Here is a 20,391-nt window from a genome sequence, read left to right on the forward strand (position 1 = left end):
AATGTTCCTTGCAGTATACATTTTCATCTTAAAAGCTACAGATCAAAAATTTCTAACCAGTGTTTGTATTAATAATAAGTTATCTATTACATACTCAGCATTAACTACCCTCCAGGTCCTGTGATTTATGTTCTATGTATCATTTCATTCCCACATTAAGTAGCCTAGATAATCTCCTTTTAACAGAGTCAAACCCAAGTTTAGAGGTTACAGTACTTGCTCAAGGTCACAGAGATAAGAACTACAAAGGCAGGATTCAAATCAAAGTTTATCTAACTCAGAAGACTGGACTTTTAACCACTATGCTTGGTTTATGCAAAAACTCCAGGATTACCTCATTAGATTACCTTATTTGCTTCCGGCAAAATGCTGCCTTTAAGCATCACTTTATCAGGTGCACTTTCACTAAGGCTACTGGCACTGAGAGAGAGCTTAGTATGCATTCAGAAGCTCAGCTACTATTCTTATGAAAGGTGCTCTGTCGCTAAGTGTGTCCAACTCTTTGCAACCCCACGGACTGTAGCCAGCAAGGCTCCTCTGATGGGATTTCCCAGGTAAGAATACTGGAGTGGGTTGCCATTTCCTCCTCCAGGGAATTTTCCCTACCCAGGGATTGAACCTGTGTCTCCTACACTGCCAAGTGGATTCTTTACCACTGAACCACCATATACAGTGAAATTATCATATATAATGTGTTTTTTCCTAGTCTGGAGTTTTCCCTTATAAAGTTAGTATAAACTGATTAAGCTACTCTTGCTAATCCATCCCAATTTCTACTCCAAAATTTAAACAAGATTCCTAATTCGTTTTCTTTGAAACTGAAGACCTAATTGTTGCCCAGGCATAATATCTCAGGGCTCAGGATACAAACCCAAGATGCTCCCACAAGCCACCAACTATAGGCTCAATAGTCTCTGAATCTCATTTCTAACAACAGTTTACTTCGTTAACTACGTTAATCTCCACTTTTCTCATATTCATTTTGTCTCCTTTGTCCTGCTCCAGTCTTATCAGACATCCGAATACACAAAACCATTTCTACTTATTTTAATAATTTATTATTATTTATAAGCAAACACATCTACATTTACTAGAAATAAAATGGTTCTTTCCTAAAACAAACAAACAAACAAAGTGTGTGTGGGGGAGGTTCTTAGCATTCTTTATAACCTCTTGAATACATAAATTTAGATTTACATGTATAAATCTATATAAATCATTTTTCTTTCTTAATAGGAGAAAAGGAAAAATTGTGACTGATACACCCCCAAATAATTTTTTTTATTGGCTCCCATGAAGTAAAAGGCCATTTTCCCCATCTCCTGTTAGCGCACAGCTAAAAAATCTTATCTGTTACACCGCTCAAACACATTTTCATAGAAACACATTCACCATTGGTAAATTCTTAATCAGTAAGAACCTCTGCTTCCTCAAAGGGGTCAGCACCCATTTGCCTTCAAAATTTCTCATAAAGCCAAAGTACTATCATGGCACATCTGGAATTAGAACTTGGTCTTCCAAATATTACCTAATGCCTGCCTGTAGTACAAAAGTCATATCTGTACTATGCACACTGTGGAGAAAAACACTGAACCGAGCCCCGATTCTGAAAGCAGACCTTCCCAACATGTGGGGCAGAAACAGGCTACACGGACGCTGTGGGGGCAGCACTTCAGAGTCTGGGTGCTCAGACTCTCTGGGACTGTCATCTTCAGCTGAGAGCAGCCTCTTCTGTTTACAACAGCTTCACAAACATCATTTTCTACATGTGCCATTATGTGAACAAGGTCAGGCAATGTGCTTTAAGTCACAAACTCTTTGGGCCTCGGTTTTCTCCTCTGAAAATCTATGCAGTACAGTGACCTTTCATCAAGCCACCAAAGTTCCTGAATTTCATCATCGTAGGAAGCTTTGTGATTAAGAAACTTAGGATTTCAGGGGGAAAATGGAGTGCTAAGCTGAGATCACAGGTAAATACATTTACTTTTACTAGAGTAAAACATGGGGTCGCAAAGAGTCAGACATGGCTGAGCGAGCGAACTGAACTTAAAGTAAAACAAGGATGAGGATGGCAGCCCAGCGGGAGCAGCAGTGACCACAGCAGTGCGTGGAACAGGGTGGGCCCACAATAAGTATTTCACGAATGTTAAAAATCCTTGAAAAGCCAACTACCTCACACATCACAAAGCTGTCAAAACCTTTCTAATCAAAAAAATTATGCTGGTAATACAGTTTTTCTTTCTTTCTTTGTGCTCAAATGGGAAATACCATACACATATGGGAATATGTATATACATATACTTTCATATACTATTAAAAGACCTTTGTGTAATATTTTTAAAAGACGCATTGCTTTAGTTCATCTGTTGTGTATTATTAAAGCATGGGCAATGGTGTAGCTCTCCTGTTTTGTCTTCCATGTAACCACCACAGGGATGTTTTCAAAGAAAACAACGCCATAGACACCAGTAGGTTAATAGTTCAATCCTTACTCAGACATTAATCAGCTGCATAACCAACAGGCAAGTTACTTAAACTTCCCTAGTCTTCACTTTATCTGTAAATAGTGATAATGCGATCCACTCTCCTAAGGCTGTTGAAATTATTAAATGCAGGCTTATACTGCACTAGTACACACTGAGGAAGCCCTCTTCCCATACTAGTTTTTAAATATCCAGTGCGTGAAGTCTCATGGTTCCCAGCCTGCTGCTCTGGTCCCTTCCCTGGGTCCCACGTATTTCCCAAAGTTCAACAGCTGAGAGCTGGTTTTACTCTTGGCCCATCAAGCTTTTTTCGGCCTGCTGCAGTATAGTGTTCTGAATCACGGGTGCCCGTTCACTATTAGTGACTAAATGTTTAGAATCTCACCTTGGTAAAATGAAGTAAATGTGAAGCACAGTGCATGCTGCACAGTAGGTGCTCAGAGTTAACTAGCCTGATGTCTCCAACAGGAGGTGACATGCAGCTGATTTAACAGCTCTTGAACATTTCGATCACACCCTAGATCAATGGATTTAAGTAATGAAATTGTGTTTGACAGAAAAACAGAAAAGACTAGAACTGAATACAAATAATGGTTTCTAATTGTGGCAGAAACAAAAATGTTTTAAATGTTGATTTAATTCTCATGAGTTTTAAATTAATCCAGAAAGAGAACAGAAGTAATAAAACTATGCTTCCCTGTGTGATCATCAGAAAACAAAAAATCTGTACCAAATTTTCTCTGTTCCTGCTTCCATCTGAAAGCTCCCCTTACCTCCTTTAGGAGCACTAGGGATTACCATTCTCTATACTTAGCTTGCTTATGAAACCACCTGAAGAAAGCCCTGGCATAATAATACACAGACAGACAGAAAAATAACTATCAGCTGACAAAAATGAACAGTGCTTATTTTTTGGTAAGGAATGTACAATCCTTCATATACTTCCAAAACAAGCCAGTGTCAGAGCTGGAAAGTTTTTTTTTAATGACCTTTATTCTCCAGAGAGTTCCCAATCACTTCTTCCTTGCCTGTACAGTGTATAGGGCCACAAGATATTCATCCATTCCTATATCTCACTGTAATTTTTTCAGCCCTTCATTTCCCTGCTGTTTCAAAGAGATACTCAAATACATTCTTTAAAAAGGAACTTCAAATATTCAAACATTCCAATACTTATGCTCCTCACAGTTTTTCAAAGTTCAAGTCACAAGAATAAAATTTTCAAAAATTTCATTATGTCACTCATAAGGGTTCACACTTCTATGAGATGAACCATGAGTTCACTGCACCGAGAAATAAACATCATATTGTTTTCATATAACAAAGCTGGTCAAGAACTGAATTCGTGACACCTTACAAAAATCCAGCTTTTATACAGTTTCACCACCGAATGACAGCAACACTGGTAGGTGTTATTTAATTGGGAATGGCAGTAGTCTTAGAAAAAGAAATAGCTCATTAAGGCAGACTTCTAAAGGAAGTGCTGGGCCTAATCAGTTATGCTCAGTCTGAGCACTAAAATCTTGACTCTAACAACGAAGAAGGAGGCTCTAGAGCTACGTGGTCCAATAAAATTTTAAATTCAGTTCCTCAGCAGCATTACATATTTCAAGTACTTAAAAGCCACGTGTAACTAAACCTGGGCTTTATACAGACTCTATAATACAAAAAGACAAAAATGATGCTGATAGTATAAGCTATAATCTTGAATTACGGTGAATTCTCCTGAGTCTTAAATGTTGGCCATCAATTAAAAATTTAAAGGATATGAATAAAAACACCTGTGTGGAGACCACAGGAGATCAGGGAGAAATGGCAGCTAAACAAATTATTTTGCATTGGGTTGTAGAACAGAAAAGTTAATAGAAGAAATGGTAAAATCGAAATATAGTCTGGAGTTCAGTAATACCAATCAACGTATGTCAGTTTCTTAGTTTTGACAAAAGTACCAAAGAAATGTAAGATGCTAATAATGGGGAACTGGGTGAGGTCTATATGGGAACTCTCTGTACTGTTTTTCAATTTTTCAGTAAATCATAAATTATTCCAAAATTAAGCTTAGCAAAAATCAACCGTGTGAGCCAAACCCATATTGCTGCTGCTACTGCTGCTAAGTCACGTCAGTCGTGTCCGACTCTGTGCAACCCCATAGATAGCAGCCCACCAGGCTCCGCCGTCCCTGGGATTCTCCAGGCAAGAACACTGGAGTGGGTTGCCATTTCCTTCTCCAATTCATGAAAGTGGAAAGTGAAAGTGAAGTCGCTTAGTCGTGTCTGACTCTAGCGACCCCATGGACTGCAGCCTTCCAGGCCCCTCCATCCATGGGATTTTCTAGGCAAAAGTACTGGAGTGGGGTGCCATTGCCTTCTCCGAAACCCGTATTACAAGACTTCAATTTGTAATCTAATCACTGCAAACCCCAAACCATACAGATATTATACACATCATGAAAACAGATACACTTTCATGAATCACAGTAAGTGTGACCAAGTATGAAAGGAGCTGCCATCCAAAGAAGGATAAAGTGAGTAAAACAGCTGGCAAAAACAACAAAGTACTTTTAAGTGACCTTCACACACTCAGCCTAACATTCTCAGAATTGTGGAAAAAAATTTTTTTAAAAAGATTCAAATATGTTCACGTTTCATGTATGGATGTAAAAGAAATGACTTCTGTTTGGAAAGAATATAAATAGCAGGCACTCAAAGATCATGTTTAAAGAAACAAAAATATCCATGGACCCATCAAAAATCTAAGGTTAGAATACAACTTTGTGCCCCGAGTTTAATACATGTCACAACATCTTAAGAAATCAGAAAGGGAAGGATCAATGGCAGTTGGAGGGATCCATCAGAAAATAAGTTCTGAGAGGTTTAGAAAAGCTGAAAGGCATCCTTGGCTGAGAAATGGGATCAAAAAGAAACACAAACAGGAATGAACATAAAAAGATAAGGATCTGAAAAATATGAAGGAGTGATGGGAAACAAGCTGGTTAGATTGTGGGAGGTCGGATTAAAGAGGGCCTTATAAGTCAATCAGGAGTTTGGTTTTGAAGCAAAGTAACACAACTCAACATTCCTATCCAAGGGAGTGGTGCGAGAAAAGTGGAATTTTAAGAAAACTAATTTGGTCATGGTCCTACTAAAAAAAAATTTTTTTTTCTTGTGGCCACACTGTGAGGCTTGTGAGATCTTGCTTCCTTGACCAAGGATGGATGGAACCCGTGGCCCCTGCAGTGGAAGCATAGAGTCCTATCCACTGGACCGTCAGGGAATTCCCCATGTTAATTAATTAGTTTGGCAATGCTACTCCCTACATCATTCCACATCCCTGTAACTTTCTTAGACATCAGGTTCAAGGCCACAATATCACCTTCGGGTTCTCTTCTGCTCTCACCAGTTACCAACGCTACCATGCACATCTCACACCTCTGTCACCCATCCCCTACCTCTACTGTCAAGACCTCAGTTCAAATCCCCATCACTCTCTCTATTCCTTCTCTTCCCTCTTTGGTGACACTAGACACAACTGACAAAGAAATATTCCTAAAGCATAGCTTATGATCATGACCTGTACATGTAAAAATCAGCACCAAGTCTTCCGGTTCCCCCCACCTCCGTGCCTATATTCTGCCGTCTCCCTTTAACATTCCTACACTCATTCTCCGAATATTCCCTCTTCTTGCTCACCTGCCTCTTCTGCCCAGTGTCTTCTGTCGGCACCATCTTTCAAATCCCTGCCCATATTTCAACCAAACTTTCCATGTAAGTGACTGACAGATTTACAAGAAGAATGAAAAAACAAATGATGATGTCACGCTCTTCTTAAGCTCTTCCTCCAGGGGCTCCTTTAGTACATTTAGCATATAAGGCCCTCTTTGGCCCCTACCAACCTCCTTCAGAAAAATCCTTTAACCTTGCCCACTTATCACTGGGTACTTAATGTTCTTGGAATACCACTAGTACACATTAACATCACATTATTTCTTATCTCTGAATCTTCAATCACACTGATCCCTCTGCCATTTCATTATTTTCCTTGACTGGCTATCTCATTTTTTAAGACTCACAACCTCAAAAAAGGTCTTCCTTAACTGTTCCTGTTCCCTCTCAAACAACTGCATCTAAAAATGTGACCTTAACCAACACCTGACCTCTAATAGAAACAGGCAGTTCTGACTGCAGGTATCAGTCAAATGCAGAGATTATACTTTTGGTATAGCTTAAGTAAAAATTCACAATCTTTAGGCCAATAAGTTCAGCATCAGACAGCCATACACCTTTCACTAATTTCTGGGAGGGTGAAGAAATTCTGATTCAGGATCTGACAGGAGTCAGGTTCCTGTTTCCTCACCACCCTTAAGTCTTTTGCTTGGCATGTACTAGGGGCTGTTCAATTTGACCATAAGGCTAGCAATCTAATATTCTCAGTGATAACACAGAATGGATGTCACTGTCTGCCTACAGGAAGGAGTGGGAGACAACAGTATACAGAGAACAAGGAATAAAGTCCTAGAGGTAGCTCCAGACAAGACGACTTTTAGAAGAGTAAAGGAAAGGTACGTGTGTTCAAACACTCATATCAAGGGAGTGTGTTAGGGAGTGGTGATTAAAGAGATAGTTGTAAGGTAGGTCTTGAGACAGTATTTTTAAAGTGGTAATATATACTACAATAAACCATAAATTCCCCAAAGGTGACTCCAAGGTGATGTCACTGCAGAAGTCTGCCCCCACCCCTCTGTTCCTTTCACGCTCTTCTCTCTCCCATCCTGGAGAGGAACAAAAATGCATATCAACAACCTTGCTTTCATGAAAAAAAATAATAAAAAATAGCTTTAAACAACGTACCTTTGATTTTTTGTTCAGTGGCCTAAAATAAAAACAAACAAACAAAAAACAATGTAAATATGAAACTGAAAGAAATGGACTGTTATGATAAAATGCTCATACATTACTATTACATAAGACATATACACTTTTATTAAATAAGGAATCCATCATTTAGATGAACGGCATAGGAAAAGATATGCAAAGAAAGCATGCTTTTCCCATAGATGTGCCCCATTGTCCCTGACACAATGTTTATTAATTTAAAAAAATTCTTGAAATGTTTTAGGCACAAAGTGGAGAAGACACCATTGTATGACAGTATATAATAAAAAATGGAACTGCACTTCTCTCATCGTTTAGTTTTAAAATTATTTTTATATAACTGTCTTCTTTACCTTCTGCATATGTTTAAAAGGCTTCAAATTTTCTTATTTCAAATGATAAAAGATAAATCATGTTTTCTGGAAGAAAGCTGCATATAACTTCTTTGGCCAAACTAGTAACAAATTTAACTTCTGGAAGTTAGGCTGCTGCAGTTAAACATAGCTAACATTTAGGTATTTTGGGGTGGGAAAAATTTTGAAACATATTTGTCTCTTCTGACACATCTGACAATTCAATTCAAATGACTGTGTTCTGAAGCTAAACTGCTATGGGCATGCCTGCCATTACTTGCACTGTGTCTGATACATTAGGGAGAGGGGCTTGAGCACAGCAGGACTGCCTGAAGGTGCCTGGCTCAAACTTCAAGGGCCTTGATAAGAACTGATTACAAAGGCCACAAGTGAAAATCAACTTTTTGATTATGCCCAACTGCGTGGGAATCCTTAAAAAAAAAAAAAAAAAAAAAGATACAAGGATAGGCAGATAGGCAGGGAGGTGAGGGAAAACTGAATAATTAGTTACTGAATAATCAGAAATTGTTTCTAAATGAAGATAAGCCTTTTTATTAAACTGTCATGGGACAGGATAAATCATTTTGCTTAATCATAGTAAACTGTTGCCAAAAACACCATTTTAAAAATTATATCATTATGGAACTACATGGTAAAACACTGTATGGCAATTACTATAATACTGAAGCCATACTAAACATGAACCTTTGCTCAGAAAGGCAGAGGTTAAATCCAAGCACTTAAATGCTTTACCAAGTTTAGAGCACTAGCAACAAGTAAAATAATGGAGGCCCATCTTTACTTTATATGGATTTAAAATTTAAAAGAAAAAAAAAATTGATGGAAGGACAATGGCAAAAGACCAGTCAATTAGCTTGAACACTTAATTTATTTCTGGGAGAAATTGTTTTTAAAATCTGGCAGTAGAAAAATAGAACTCAATACCTGAATACTTTAAAGTATTATAAATATCATGCCAAACAATAAGATAACAATTTTCTGAAACAAAAAAATCAATACAGAAATTATTCTGCATTGAAAATAGACATAGTGTGCTGTTCTGTGGGGATTTCTCTGTCTTTTTGTTTAACTCTCCTGGTTTCTTCCAGTTTATTTCCAAAGGAAACGAGGCTACAGTATATAGAAACCATGACCATATTACTAAATCTCAAGACATACAATACTGCTCTTCCAGGCCTTACAATGTAAAGGGTATCTACTATGCCAGCTCCTTTGGGGAAAAAATCCTCCACATCGCTTGAAAACAGTGGTTAACCTCATTCAAGGACAACAGCACCAAGGAGACGCTCAAAGGAGTCTGCCCATCGAACACCAACTAATACAGTGAAAGAATGTTAGTTACCAGAACCCAAGAGCTCCTGATGAGAAGCAAATGGAATGATTCAAACAGGTTTTTGTGCTGAGTTGGTTCAGGGACTCTGTATATTAATTTTCCAAGTGGGGGTCAGTGATTTATTTAAGAGTATTTGTCTGCAGTGCTCAAAATGAGGCGACTATCCCCATGTGGTTACTGACCACTGAGATAGAGTTAGTGTGAGCATTTTTTAAAAAGGTAAATTATCCTGTTGATAGTATTTTATACTGATTACAAGTTAAAACAGCAATATTTTGGATATACTGGGTTACATAATATATATTAAAATTAACTTCAATAATTTGTTTTATTTTGAAATGACCTTGTCATTTAAACTGTCTAGGTCTCAGTTTCCTAATCCCTCAAATGGATGAGGGAGAAAAAAAAAAAACTGTACTGCTTACCTTTCCAGGGCTCTCATGAGGCTCAAATAAAATATAAATCTTTTCTGGATAAATAATACTATTCAAACACGAAGTATCATTGTGGATCTTGTACAACAGAACTAAACGATTCAGCAAACTGAGAAGCAAAAGTATTTCTATTTTGAATATTGTTTTCTTAAAAAAAAAAACAAAAACCTGAGCTGCGATTCCACAAGCAATTAGCACCACTGTCTCAGTTTATCAGGGAAGACAAGGGGCAGACATGCCAGGTCCGTGCCGGCTGCTTTGTTTCTGTCAGGCTCTGCACCACTTGCCTCAGCTCCTCGACCCTTACGTGCGCCTCAGTGGTTAAGGACTCCGGGTCTGAAGCCCAGTTGCCTCGTTGTCACTCCTGGCTTCACCATGAACAGTGTAACCATGGTCAAAATTAGTTACCTTCTCTAAAGCTTGGTTTCCTCATCTATAAGACAGGAACAAAAACACCTACCTCAGACTTGTTGTTAGGCTAAAAGGATTGAACTCATATAAAGAGCTTAGGGGGGAAAAGAGAGCGAGCGAGCACGTGGGGCAGCGCCAAGCGTACAGAAAGCATTCAATAAATAGGACCAAGTGTGGCTACCGTCGGCCCTACTCGCCCATGCTCTGGCTCTGGCTCCATGCTCTCACACTTGGAAGGGATCTGACTCAAAATCACTCCCAGCTCCCAGGTCTTGCTTTTTCCCCCTCTTTCAAATCACCTAAAATGTCTTAACAGTGCCAGGTAAGATTTCCAGTCTCAGAACAAAATGACCTTTGGGAGACATGACTAGTATATACTAAAATTTCCAAAGAAGAGGAATGAAATTCGTCTCATTTAAACTCAAAATGAGTACATTAAATCCACAAAGCCTTTTATAAAAATCCCTTCAAGCTTTTAACACAGTAACAAAAATACTCATGAATACTGACTTTTACACATTCTCAACCAAAACATCCCAATTTGTCTTGGTGCTTCTCTCCTCCAACCCTCAACCATTATATGCTTTCTAGGAACTATAATTACATGTTTAAAGTAAAGTTGGTACTAAATTATCCCTCTATAATTAACCTGTTTCTCATCCTCCTTTTTCCTTCTCACATTTCCCTCAAGATTCCTGCTAGAAATTTCTTCTAAAACCAGAAACGAGAGAAATTCATACTAGCAACCTACTGCTACTATTATTGCCCTTTTCTTAAGTACAGAAACTACATTCCTGTGCTGTAGCAAATTATTTTCTGAGCCTAGAATCAGAAGATAAGCAAATAGCCATAATTCTTTGATGTGAAATAGAAGGCTTAAAAAAAAAATCATCTGGTCATTGATTTCTGTTATTAATCAGAGATGTACTGGGACTGAAATATAATAAAAACCATGCAATTTTGTGTAAACAAATTTTATAGAGGAATTTAAAACATTTAAATTGATACTTAATGAATAGACAAAATTAGAAAAACTATCATAGTATAAATAGTATAGTGAGCTTTGTCTGATTGTTTATGTAAGGAATTATGTTATCTAGTTTTTCATTTAAAATAGAAACTAACTTGAGGTCTGAATTTGAATTTCTTTTAAATTTAAATTGCCACAGTGGCAATTAGGAATTGTTAAATCTGTTTTCTGTATTCATGGCATAAAGATTTATTAAATACCTTATAAAAACTATCATATTATTTCCAGCTTTAAAGTTCACCTTTGGTTGGTAAAAAATAAAAGTACAAGATAATGTTCTGTACTAAAAGGATAAAGCCATGGCACCGAGTTTTGGAAAACCACCAGCTGGGGGAAACAGAAGATTTCAATTCTATTCCTGTTCCATCACTCTGATGGTGACACTTAACTCATTTTAATGCTTGTGGTTCCTTACACATAAACTCACTGAATTAAAACAGATAGTATCTGAAATCTTTTTTTCAGAAACAAAAATACGTAGTCTTTTAAAAAAAAGTGTACACAGATTACGTAAAACAGACAGATTGTTTTTACCATGGTGAATTCGTGTTTTCAACACTTACACAAATGGGCTCGTCTCCCTGACTTATGGAGATGTCTGTCATCTACCTGGATACACCTGCCGGCTCCTACTACAGCCAAAGACAAGCTTAAGGAAACGTAGAATTCCTGTGACTCACGATCTTTCATATGGGCTGTAAGTGTGCCAACTTGGGAGATTTTCCCTTTTGTTTTGTTTTTAAAGAGCTATTTGGTAACAGCCTACAGAAACACCAGCTGTCCTCATTTCACCAATGGGTTGTATTCAAATTCAGTTGTAAGCCAGTTATGTGGAATTCAGAGACAGTCCTATTTACAGGGCCAGTTTAGTCTACTAAGCTTAACATTTATTAGCAGTATTAAATATTCTTTATACTATGTTCAATCCCTAGATACTACTGTGTATACAGAATACATAGCAATACCCTATCAAAGCTGAAGATCTGATGAAAGAGAAAAAAGCCTTCTTCACATCTCTAAGCCTCTGATGATGGTTTCATTGGGACACAGCTGGGGTGAGAGATGAACCGTACTGTGAGGCAGAGATGGAGCGGTATGAAGAACCGTCGCTTCAGATTTTGTGAGAGGCCAAATGTCACAAAAATCATCATTCGTGCGTTAAAGACACTGACTTGGTGATTCAGATTTGGTGATGAAGAATGGAAAGGTAAACTTCAATGACTAGTCATTACTTAAATATGTGACAACTTTAAAATTATACTTACATTACAAATTTTAAAAATATAGTATTTAAAATCTTAAAAGTTCTCCTTACAAGAAAAAAATATGATTAGCTAGACTTCTTACGGTGATCACTGCACAAGAGACACAAACACTGAATACTTACGCTGTAATCATGAACCACCACAAGTTACCAAGCGGCGCTAGTGGCAAAGAGCCCACCTGCCAACGCAGGGGACGTAAGAGACTCGGGCTCCACCCCCCGCTCAGAAAGGTCTCCTGGAGAAGGAGAGGGCAGCCTACTCCAGCATTCATGCCTGGAGAATTCCATGGACAGGAGAATTTGGTGGGCTACAGTCCATGGGGTCGTAAGAGTCAAACATGACTGAAGTGACTTAGCATACACTGAAATGCTGTATGTCAACTATTCCTTAATTAAAAAAAAAAACAAAAAACAGGATATTTAAAGAAATCATTTGAGTAACTCCTCCCTTTCTTAGAATTTCCTCAGTAATTACAGTCAATTCCAAATTAACATGTTTCATTATACAATAAGGCCTCTTCTCTTGTCGTTTCGCATACATCCTAAACTTACCAGCTAAATATTGAACTCTAGAAGCAGGGATCAATATGGCCTAATGCCATTACTCAGATGCCTGACAAACTAATGATTCTACACAAAGTGCACCCTAGCATCTTTCTCAATAAATCTCAAGTTTCTTAAGACTCTCTTTTCATTAAGTAATTGGCCTTCAAACAAGAGTATGATAAGCCTTCCTCCTGACTTTAGACTTAAAGAGATACAACTTTTTTCATAACAAATCCTGAGCAAAGACTGATCAACTGCAAAAACCGTCCTATACCAACAGGCCTCTGACAGAGGCCTAAGGCATCACCAATGCCAAAACTCTGTATACTAGGACCCATCCCAAACCTTACCTACCAACAACCAATGCATCTTTCCCCCTCATTCCTGGGTAACCAAAGGCTAACAATAAGGGTCACCTATTAAGTCAACTCATCTCATCACTTACTCATCCTCAGTGCTCTGTACTCTCTCCTTCTCCAGTTTACTGGCTTCAGCGTAACCCAAACTCTGCAGTCCACAACTGAATTATATTTCTTTTCCCCTTTCTGTGTATCCCCCAACCTGGTTAAACTTCTCGTAAGATTCCCTGGTGGCTCAGACGGTAAAGCATCTGCCTACAATGTGGGAAAGCAGGTAGATCCCTGGGTCGGGAAGATCCTCTGGAAAAGGAAATGGCAACCCACTCCAGTACTCTTGCCTGGAAAATCCCATGGACGGACGAGCGTGGTAGGCTACAGTCCATGGGGTCACAAAGAGTCAGACACGACTGAGCAACTTAACTTTCACTTTCAAGATGTATTTAGCCACTCAATCTAGAACCTAAGGGTCAATCTAAATTACTCCTCCTTCATATCCTTTAAACAAATTTTATGGATGCTTTTAATAGTCCCTTCACTATTATCACAGTCTCTAGTTTCTACCCAACCCAATTCTACACTCGGTCAAGGCTCTAAATACAGTTCTAAAATGGAAAATTTTATGTCACTCTACTAAAACGTCTTTGGTCACCCAATGGTCAAAATGAGGGAAGTGCCAACAGCTATGACCAGCCTCTCCAGTCTCGTCCCCTGACATTTCTACGCTTGGCTCCTTTCCTACCACCCCTTTCAATCAAAACCCATACTTCAACCCATACAAGCTATGGACACTTAATTCTCAGTTACTGCTGGAACCCTTTTCCATTCTGCTCCTCATTCACTTGGTTCATTTCTATTCTAAGAAAAATCCCCTGTCTCTCTACCCCATTTCAGGCTGAATTAAACACTTCTCTCTGTGCTTCAGTAGCTCCCTACCTGCCATAGTTCGGTGCCTGAGTTTTTCCCTACTAAATAATGGGGAGGTAATTCTGTTACTATAGTCTAAATCCAGTTGCTACTACAAAAGGCATTTATTTAAAAATTAAAGTCATAACTTTTCATTAGAATACAAAAATGGAATAGTATCATCTTGGGTCTTTAAGAACGTTTTTAAGGTCCTTGAAACGATACGGCAGGAGACGAATGCCCAGCTCAGTTAACTGTCATCAGCCTCTACTATTAATTTGTAAAAATCTTTACAGCCATCTTTAATTTTTCTGCAATTTGTGTTGCTTTGATTATAGTTTTTAATTAATGTACTGGCTAAAGATTTTTTTTGCAGCAATTAATTATGTCTTAGGCTTATTTTTAAATATCCTTTGATTACAGAAGGATACCATTAGAAACTCTTTTAGGTAATGAAACTTATGTTTCTTGATTATGACAGTGGTGATGATACGACTCTAAGCATGCTTCACAACACAGAACTGTACACCAAGAAGTGAAAATTTTACTGTATGTAAAATCAATATATTATAATAAAAATAAATTTTAAAGTAAAAAACATACATATATACCCTAACAAAACCTGCACATTAAAAAAAAATGAGCCTAGGTACTAAATAAACAGGGAAAAGAAAACTGACACTATTTCCTATTATATTTATTACTACTTCCATTATTATTTCCTATTATGTGTATGTATTACATTATCTTATTTAATTCAACTCTCATTTTACAAAACATAAGGAAACTAAGGCCAGAGAAGCTAAATAAAGTTGAAGGCCACAACCTTCTGTATGCTATGTGGGAGAGCCAGACTTCAACTCCTCTCTAGAAAGCTACAAATTCCATGCTCTTCTCACTATAAAATGATGTTAAGTATCACAAAAACCAGGAACACCTAATTGAAAAATAAAGACCTATGAAAGGACTTACCTTTGAAAAAAATTATTGGAAAGATCAAATAACTATGCATTAAATTATACACACATTACTATTTATGCATTAAATAGTAAAGACATTAAATATTAAAATGAAACACCACTGAAGTTAAAATATTAAATCAAATGCTTTAAGTAATCCAATAAGAGTAATTTCTTTTTAAATCTATATTTGCTTAATATAAGTAATTAGTTTATACATATACTACCTTCTTTTGAGCAGCTTCCTTCTTTTTCTTGTCGTCTTTTTTCTTTTTCTTTTCTTCCATCAACTGTTCTTCTTCTTGCACTAAATCCCTGAACCACACAGTTGCAATTAACTTTCCCAAAATGAATGAATAACAGTAATGTTGCATATAGATTCATTTTCACTCTTATTAGAAGATATGGCAAATTATTCATTTACCATATTCATTAATATAAAACACAACTTTAAACCTCAATCTAAGTATACAGCCACTGAACAGTACTTTTCCTTAGTAAGTAACAAATAGTAGAGCTTTAATGTTATAGTAAGGAAGATAACTTAAAGTTAGCAAATTTTACATTGGCAAACAAACAACTCCCTCCAATTCTAGAATGTAAACATCTCATGAGCAGAGTTATCTTGTTTCAGTAGCTAATGGCAACGCCTGGAACCACCCCTCCATCCAACCCTCTCCAGACCAGTATCTGGCGTATTTTCAGCTTTCCTTGCTCTAAAAAGCTTTATACTTCTTTTTTCCCCAAACTTTAAACTTTTAGTTTTGTATTGGGGTACAGCCAATGAACAAGGTTGTGGTAGTTTCAGGTGAACAGTGAAGGGACTCAGCCATACATATACACTTATCCGTTCTCCCCCAAACTCCCCTCCCATCCAGGCTGCCACATAACATGGAGCAGAGTTCCATGTGCTATACAGTAGGTCCTTGTTCATTATCTATTTTGAATACAGCAATGTGTGCATGGCCTTCCCAAATGTCTAACCATCCCTTCCCCTCTGGCAACCATAAGTTCTAAGTCTGTGAGTTTCTTTCTGTTTTTATACCTATTTTTAGAACACAACTTATTAATAAAAAGATGACTTGTATTTTAACATTATACTAATTTCATATCTTATAAACATTCAAAACTATTCTATCAACACTTGGGAAACAATCCATAATGCACTAATACAAGTTTGTTTCAGTTCTGAAAATCAGAAATGTTCATTGGCAATAGAACTCCCGGCTCAGGATTTCAAGATGAACGGGCAACTGTGTTTGTCTCCTCTTTTCTGCTCTCACTCACCAAAATGATAGGAGAAAAGGTAGTAAATCTATTCACAGCTGATGAATAAACAAGAGCAAAGGAAGCTACAATCTAAGAATAAACACAGAGAAGTCTTAAATGGCTGTATGTGCCATCCTCTGGTGCAGCTCCAGAGAGGCTCCAAGATTAGAGCTGGCTGAGCACAAACAAGCATGGAGTAAAGACTGCATAAGGAATAGAAAGGCCCCAACCATTCAACAACTCCCACTGAGTCTGCATTCCTGGATGGCTACACAGCCACAGGTAGCAAACGCATTCAAATCCAGCCTATAACCAAAAAAAACACACAAAAAACACTGAAGTAAAGCCCGAGAGTCAACACCCTTCATACATACAGGGCTCCCCATCAACACTCCTCCAGCCCTTTCAATGTACAGGGCTCCTGGGTAATGAAATCTACACAAAATTGGAGGAAACATACTCGTTACCTACATTAATTACTCTAGTGTCTAGAACCTAAATCTTCATTCATAATATCAACAGACAACCAAAAATCACAAGACACCTAAAGAAAATCAACACACAAAGGAAAAGTACCTAATTCTGCCCTTGAGGAAAATTTCCAGAGGGGTCATTATCAATACCAGGCAGAGATGGTTCAAGGAACAGGAACTAGACACTTGGAAAACTGTAAAATAATTCATTAAGGCTGGAATGCATATGGCAGTGGGGATGCAGTAGAAGATAAAATGAGAAAACACAGACAAATACATAAGAGACTAGAAGGGGTGCTACAGGTACACGCACACTGAGATTACCCAAAACTTAAGCTTAGGGAGTCGGCGAAAAACAAAGAGTGACATTATGTAAAACTGATGATAATTTAGTAAAGCTAAGCTTACAACTGCTAAAATCAGAAGTTGGAAGAAGAGGATGATAACTGTTGCTGTCATTCATTTCACTTTGTTCAAAGTAGCACTGTCCTGTGGCTGATCAAGCCAGGTGTAACCATGATTCCCTCTGTAGCATTCTGTGTCAGGGAGGCAATGGAAGTGAGCAAGCTTGCACACTATAGTCCTAGAAGTCAAGGCCTGAGATAGCTACAGCATAAGAGAACAACAAGCATTGTAGTAAACAAAGGCAAATAAATTACATCACTGCATGTTACTCAACCAAAGCTGTTTACTAGCTCTACAGACGTAAACTCTTTCAGCACTAACAAGAAACTGGGGATAAATTACCATGTGCATCAGTTTCATCACCTTTTTATCAGGCTTCAGTGAAGAATGCTTTCTTAACACATTTGAGTAAGCACTCAAATGCCTAGTTAGGAACCCTTCTCACCAGTTCTCAGTGATATCTCGAAGACTGTATTCATTCAACTTTTAAGATATTTAGGGTCATTTATGCAGAAACATCAGGAATCGTTAGCATTTGCTCTTTGTGTTTGCCTGTGAATTGTAGAGAAGTCCTTGTTCTGTAATTTTACTCTATAGGATGCTCCTTTACTATTTACCTGGAATTTTTTTCATCCTTCTCAAACTTCATTTTGAAGACCTTTTGATGACATTAGCAAGTGTTTTGCAGACCAAAAATGACCTCTTTAGTACTTAAAAGATGAACCATTTTTCCTCATGAAAATATTACACCAGAAGCATAAGAAAAACAAAAGTTCTCTTCAAAACTGTCATTACAACCAACTAACCCTACTTTTCCCACATCTCCTTCAGAAAGCCAACTGGAAAAAACACACACACACACGCGCCCACAACCACCTGTGCCCAAAGACTGACTCCCAGAATTTAAATGCTAACAGAAATTCATTCAAAATATTTGAGTTTACTGTTCACCTTATTTATCAAAAGGAATAAGAGCTGACGCATTTGATAGGTCTACACTGTCCATCATATTTGATATGCTCTCCACAAAGAGAACAGTCCAGTTGGCAAAATCATTCTCCCTTAAAAGTTAGCAGCAGGGCATCTCAGAATGCAAGTTCTGGGTCTAGAAACGAGAACAAGCCTGAGTGATTAGAACGCTACAGTGACTATGCTGGGCACTTTATGGATATTTTCCCATCTGTCACTTTTTTTAAATGTTAGGGATTTCCCTTCTATAGATGAAGAAATTGAAGCTCAGAAAGGTTAAGGGACTTGTCCAAGGTCATACAGCTAGTATGGAGTGGGGTCAGGATTCCAATCTAGGTTCTCAAAGCCATGGTCTTCCCTTTCCCCTACACCCTGCTGCTGCTGCTAAGTCACGTCAGTCGTGTCTGACTCTGTGTGACCCCATAGACAGCAGCCCACCAGGCTCCTCTGTCCCTGGGATTCTCCAGGCAAGAACACTGGAGTGGGTTCCACTTCCTTCTCCAATGCGTGAAAGTGAAAAGTGAAAGGGAAGTCGCTCAGTCATGCCTGACTCTTAGCGACCCCATGGACTGCAGCCTACCAGGCTCCTCCATCCATGGGATTTTCCAGGCAAGAGTACTGGAGTGGGGTGCCATTGCCTTCTCCGCCCCTACACCCTAATACTTCTCAAAGTCAAGTACCAGCACTCTTTTCAGAAGCAACAGTTTCCTTTAAATGAGTTAAGTGAGACGACATCTCACTTTTTTCTTCAGACTGTGCGCATACACAATTCTTTTATTTCCTTCCACCTTTTGTAAGAACACTTCAAGAAGAATGTATTGGGTTGGTCAAAAAGTTCCTTCAGTTTTTAAGTAAAAGACACATTTTTCATTTCACCAAGAATTTTACTGACCAGTGTATTTACTATTTTGTTCCACTACTTTCTGCCGTTTTTCAAGGCAACTTCATAATCCCATCTCCCCAAAACTTTTCTTCTTTTTGAGCAAAGAACTGTTCCAGGTGCCTTTTACAGTCTTCCAGGGAAGTGAAACTTTTTTCATAAAGAGAATTTTGTGAAGACCAAAATAAAAGGAACTTGAAGGTGCAATGTCTGGTGAATATGGCGGATGAGTCAGAACTTTCCAGACAAGTTGTACCTGGTTATCAAAGAAACATGTGGTCTTGTGTTACCCTAATGGAAGATTCTGGGTTTTCTGTTGACTAATTCTGCACACTTTTTGTCAAAAGCTCCTTTCAGTTAGTCTAACTGGGAGCAGTTAGGCTTCCCTGATGGCTCAGAGATAAAAAATCTGCCTGCCAATGCAGGAGATGCAGGTTCAATCACTGGGTTGGAAAGATTCCCTGAAGGAAAGGACAACCTGCTCCAGTATTCTTGCCTGGAAAATCCCATGTTCAGGACAGAGGACCCTGGTGGGCAACCATCCATGAAGCTGCAAGAGAGACATGACTTAATGACTAAAACAACAACTGGGAGCAGCACTTGTTGGAATTAATTGCTTGGTTTTCCGAAAGGAGCTCATAATAGAGGACTCCTTTCCAATCCCGCCATAAACAAATCACCTTCTCTGGATGAAGACCAGCCTTTGGTGTGGCTGGTGGTGGTTCATTTTGCTTACCCAATGATCTCTTCCATTCCACATTATTGTACAGTATCCACTTTTCATCGCCCACAATTTCTTTTAAAAACAGGACATTTTCATTACGTCTTAAGTAAAGAACCACACGCAGAAATATGGTCAAGGTTTTTTTCACTTAACTTGTGTAGAATCCAAACATCAAATGATTAACACAGTCAAGGTGGTGGGAATGATTTTCAATGCTTGATATGGATATTTTGAGTATATTGGTTATCTCCCACATGGTTATAGCATTGACTGTTCTCAATTTCTTGATTTGATCACCATCAACTTCAACCAGTACTGGAGTGTGGAGCGTCGTCCAGTGACAAATTTCCAGCATGAGAAACTTTACAAACCACTCTTGATACATTAGATCAAGCACAGCACCTTCTCCATGCACCGCACAAATCTTTTTTGCATTTCAGTTTTTTACCTTTCTTGAAATAATAAACTATAATATGCTAAAAGCATTGCATTTTCTTCCATCTTCAATATTAAAATGGCTACACAAAACTCACCAATGTTGATAAGTCTTTTTTAAAAAATGCACATTGATAGGACAGCTGTCACAACAGACTCTTACAAAACTGTTTCCAATGAAGTTAAAGACAATTAAGAGCTATTAGAACCACTGTATAGGAAACCGAACGAACTTTTGGGCCAACCCCATACTACAGGAAACTCAAAAT

At 38.1% G+C, this 20,391-nt stretch overlaps 1 protein-coding gene across 16 annotated transcripts in view; it reads right to left on the minus strand.

Moving 5' to 3' along the window:
- Positions 1–20,391, minus strand: part of TNRC6A (trinucleotide repeat containing adaptor 6A) — a 96,800-nt gene that overhangs the window by 57,489 nt on the left and 18,920 nt on the right. For 9 of the 16 annotated variants that reach the window (XR_015154616.1, XR_015154615.1, XM_086375275.1 and 6 more), the window contains 2 exons: positions 15,195–15,282; positions 7,331–7,352 (listed from right to left, as the gene is read on the minus strand). The exons of 4 other annotated variants lie outside the window; for them this stretch is intronic. Coding sequence is in view for 7 of the 12 variants with exons in the window: in XM_086375275.1 (XP_086231401.1) it covers positions 7,331–7,352; positions 15,195–15,282 (110 nt within the window). In the remaining 5 variants the exon portion in view is untranslated. Of the gene's footprint in view, positions 1–7,330; positions 9,929–15,194; positions 15,283–20,391 lie in introns of all 16 variants that reach the window. 3 more of the 16 variants (XM_086375280.1, XM_086375276.1, XM_086375278.1) reach the window with 2 other exon arrangements.

Source organism: Bos grunniens, chromosome 25 (genome assembly GCF_055505025.1).
Source record: "Bos grunniens cultivar Pamir isolate PY7600 chromosome 25, Bosgru_T2T1.0, whole genome shotgun sequence".
Classification (NCBI taxonomy): domain Eukaryota; kingdom Metazoa; phylum Chordata; class Mammalia; order Artiodactyla; family Bovidae; genus Bos; species Bos grunniens.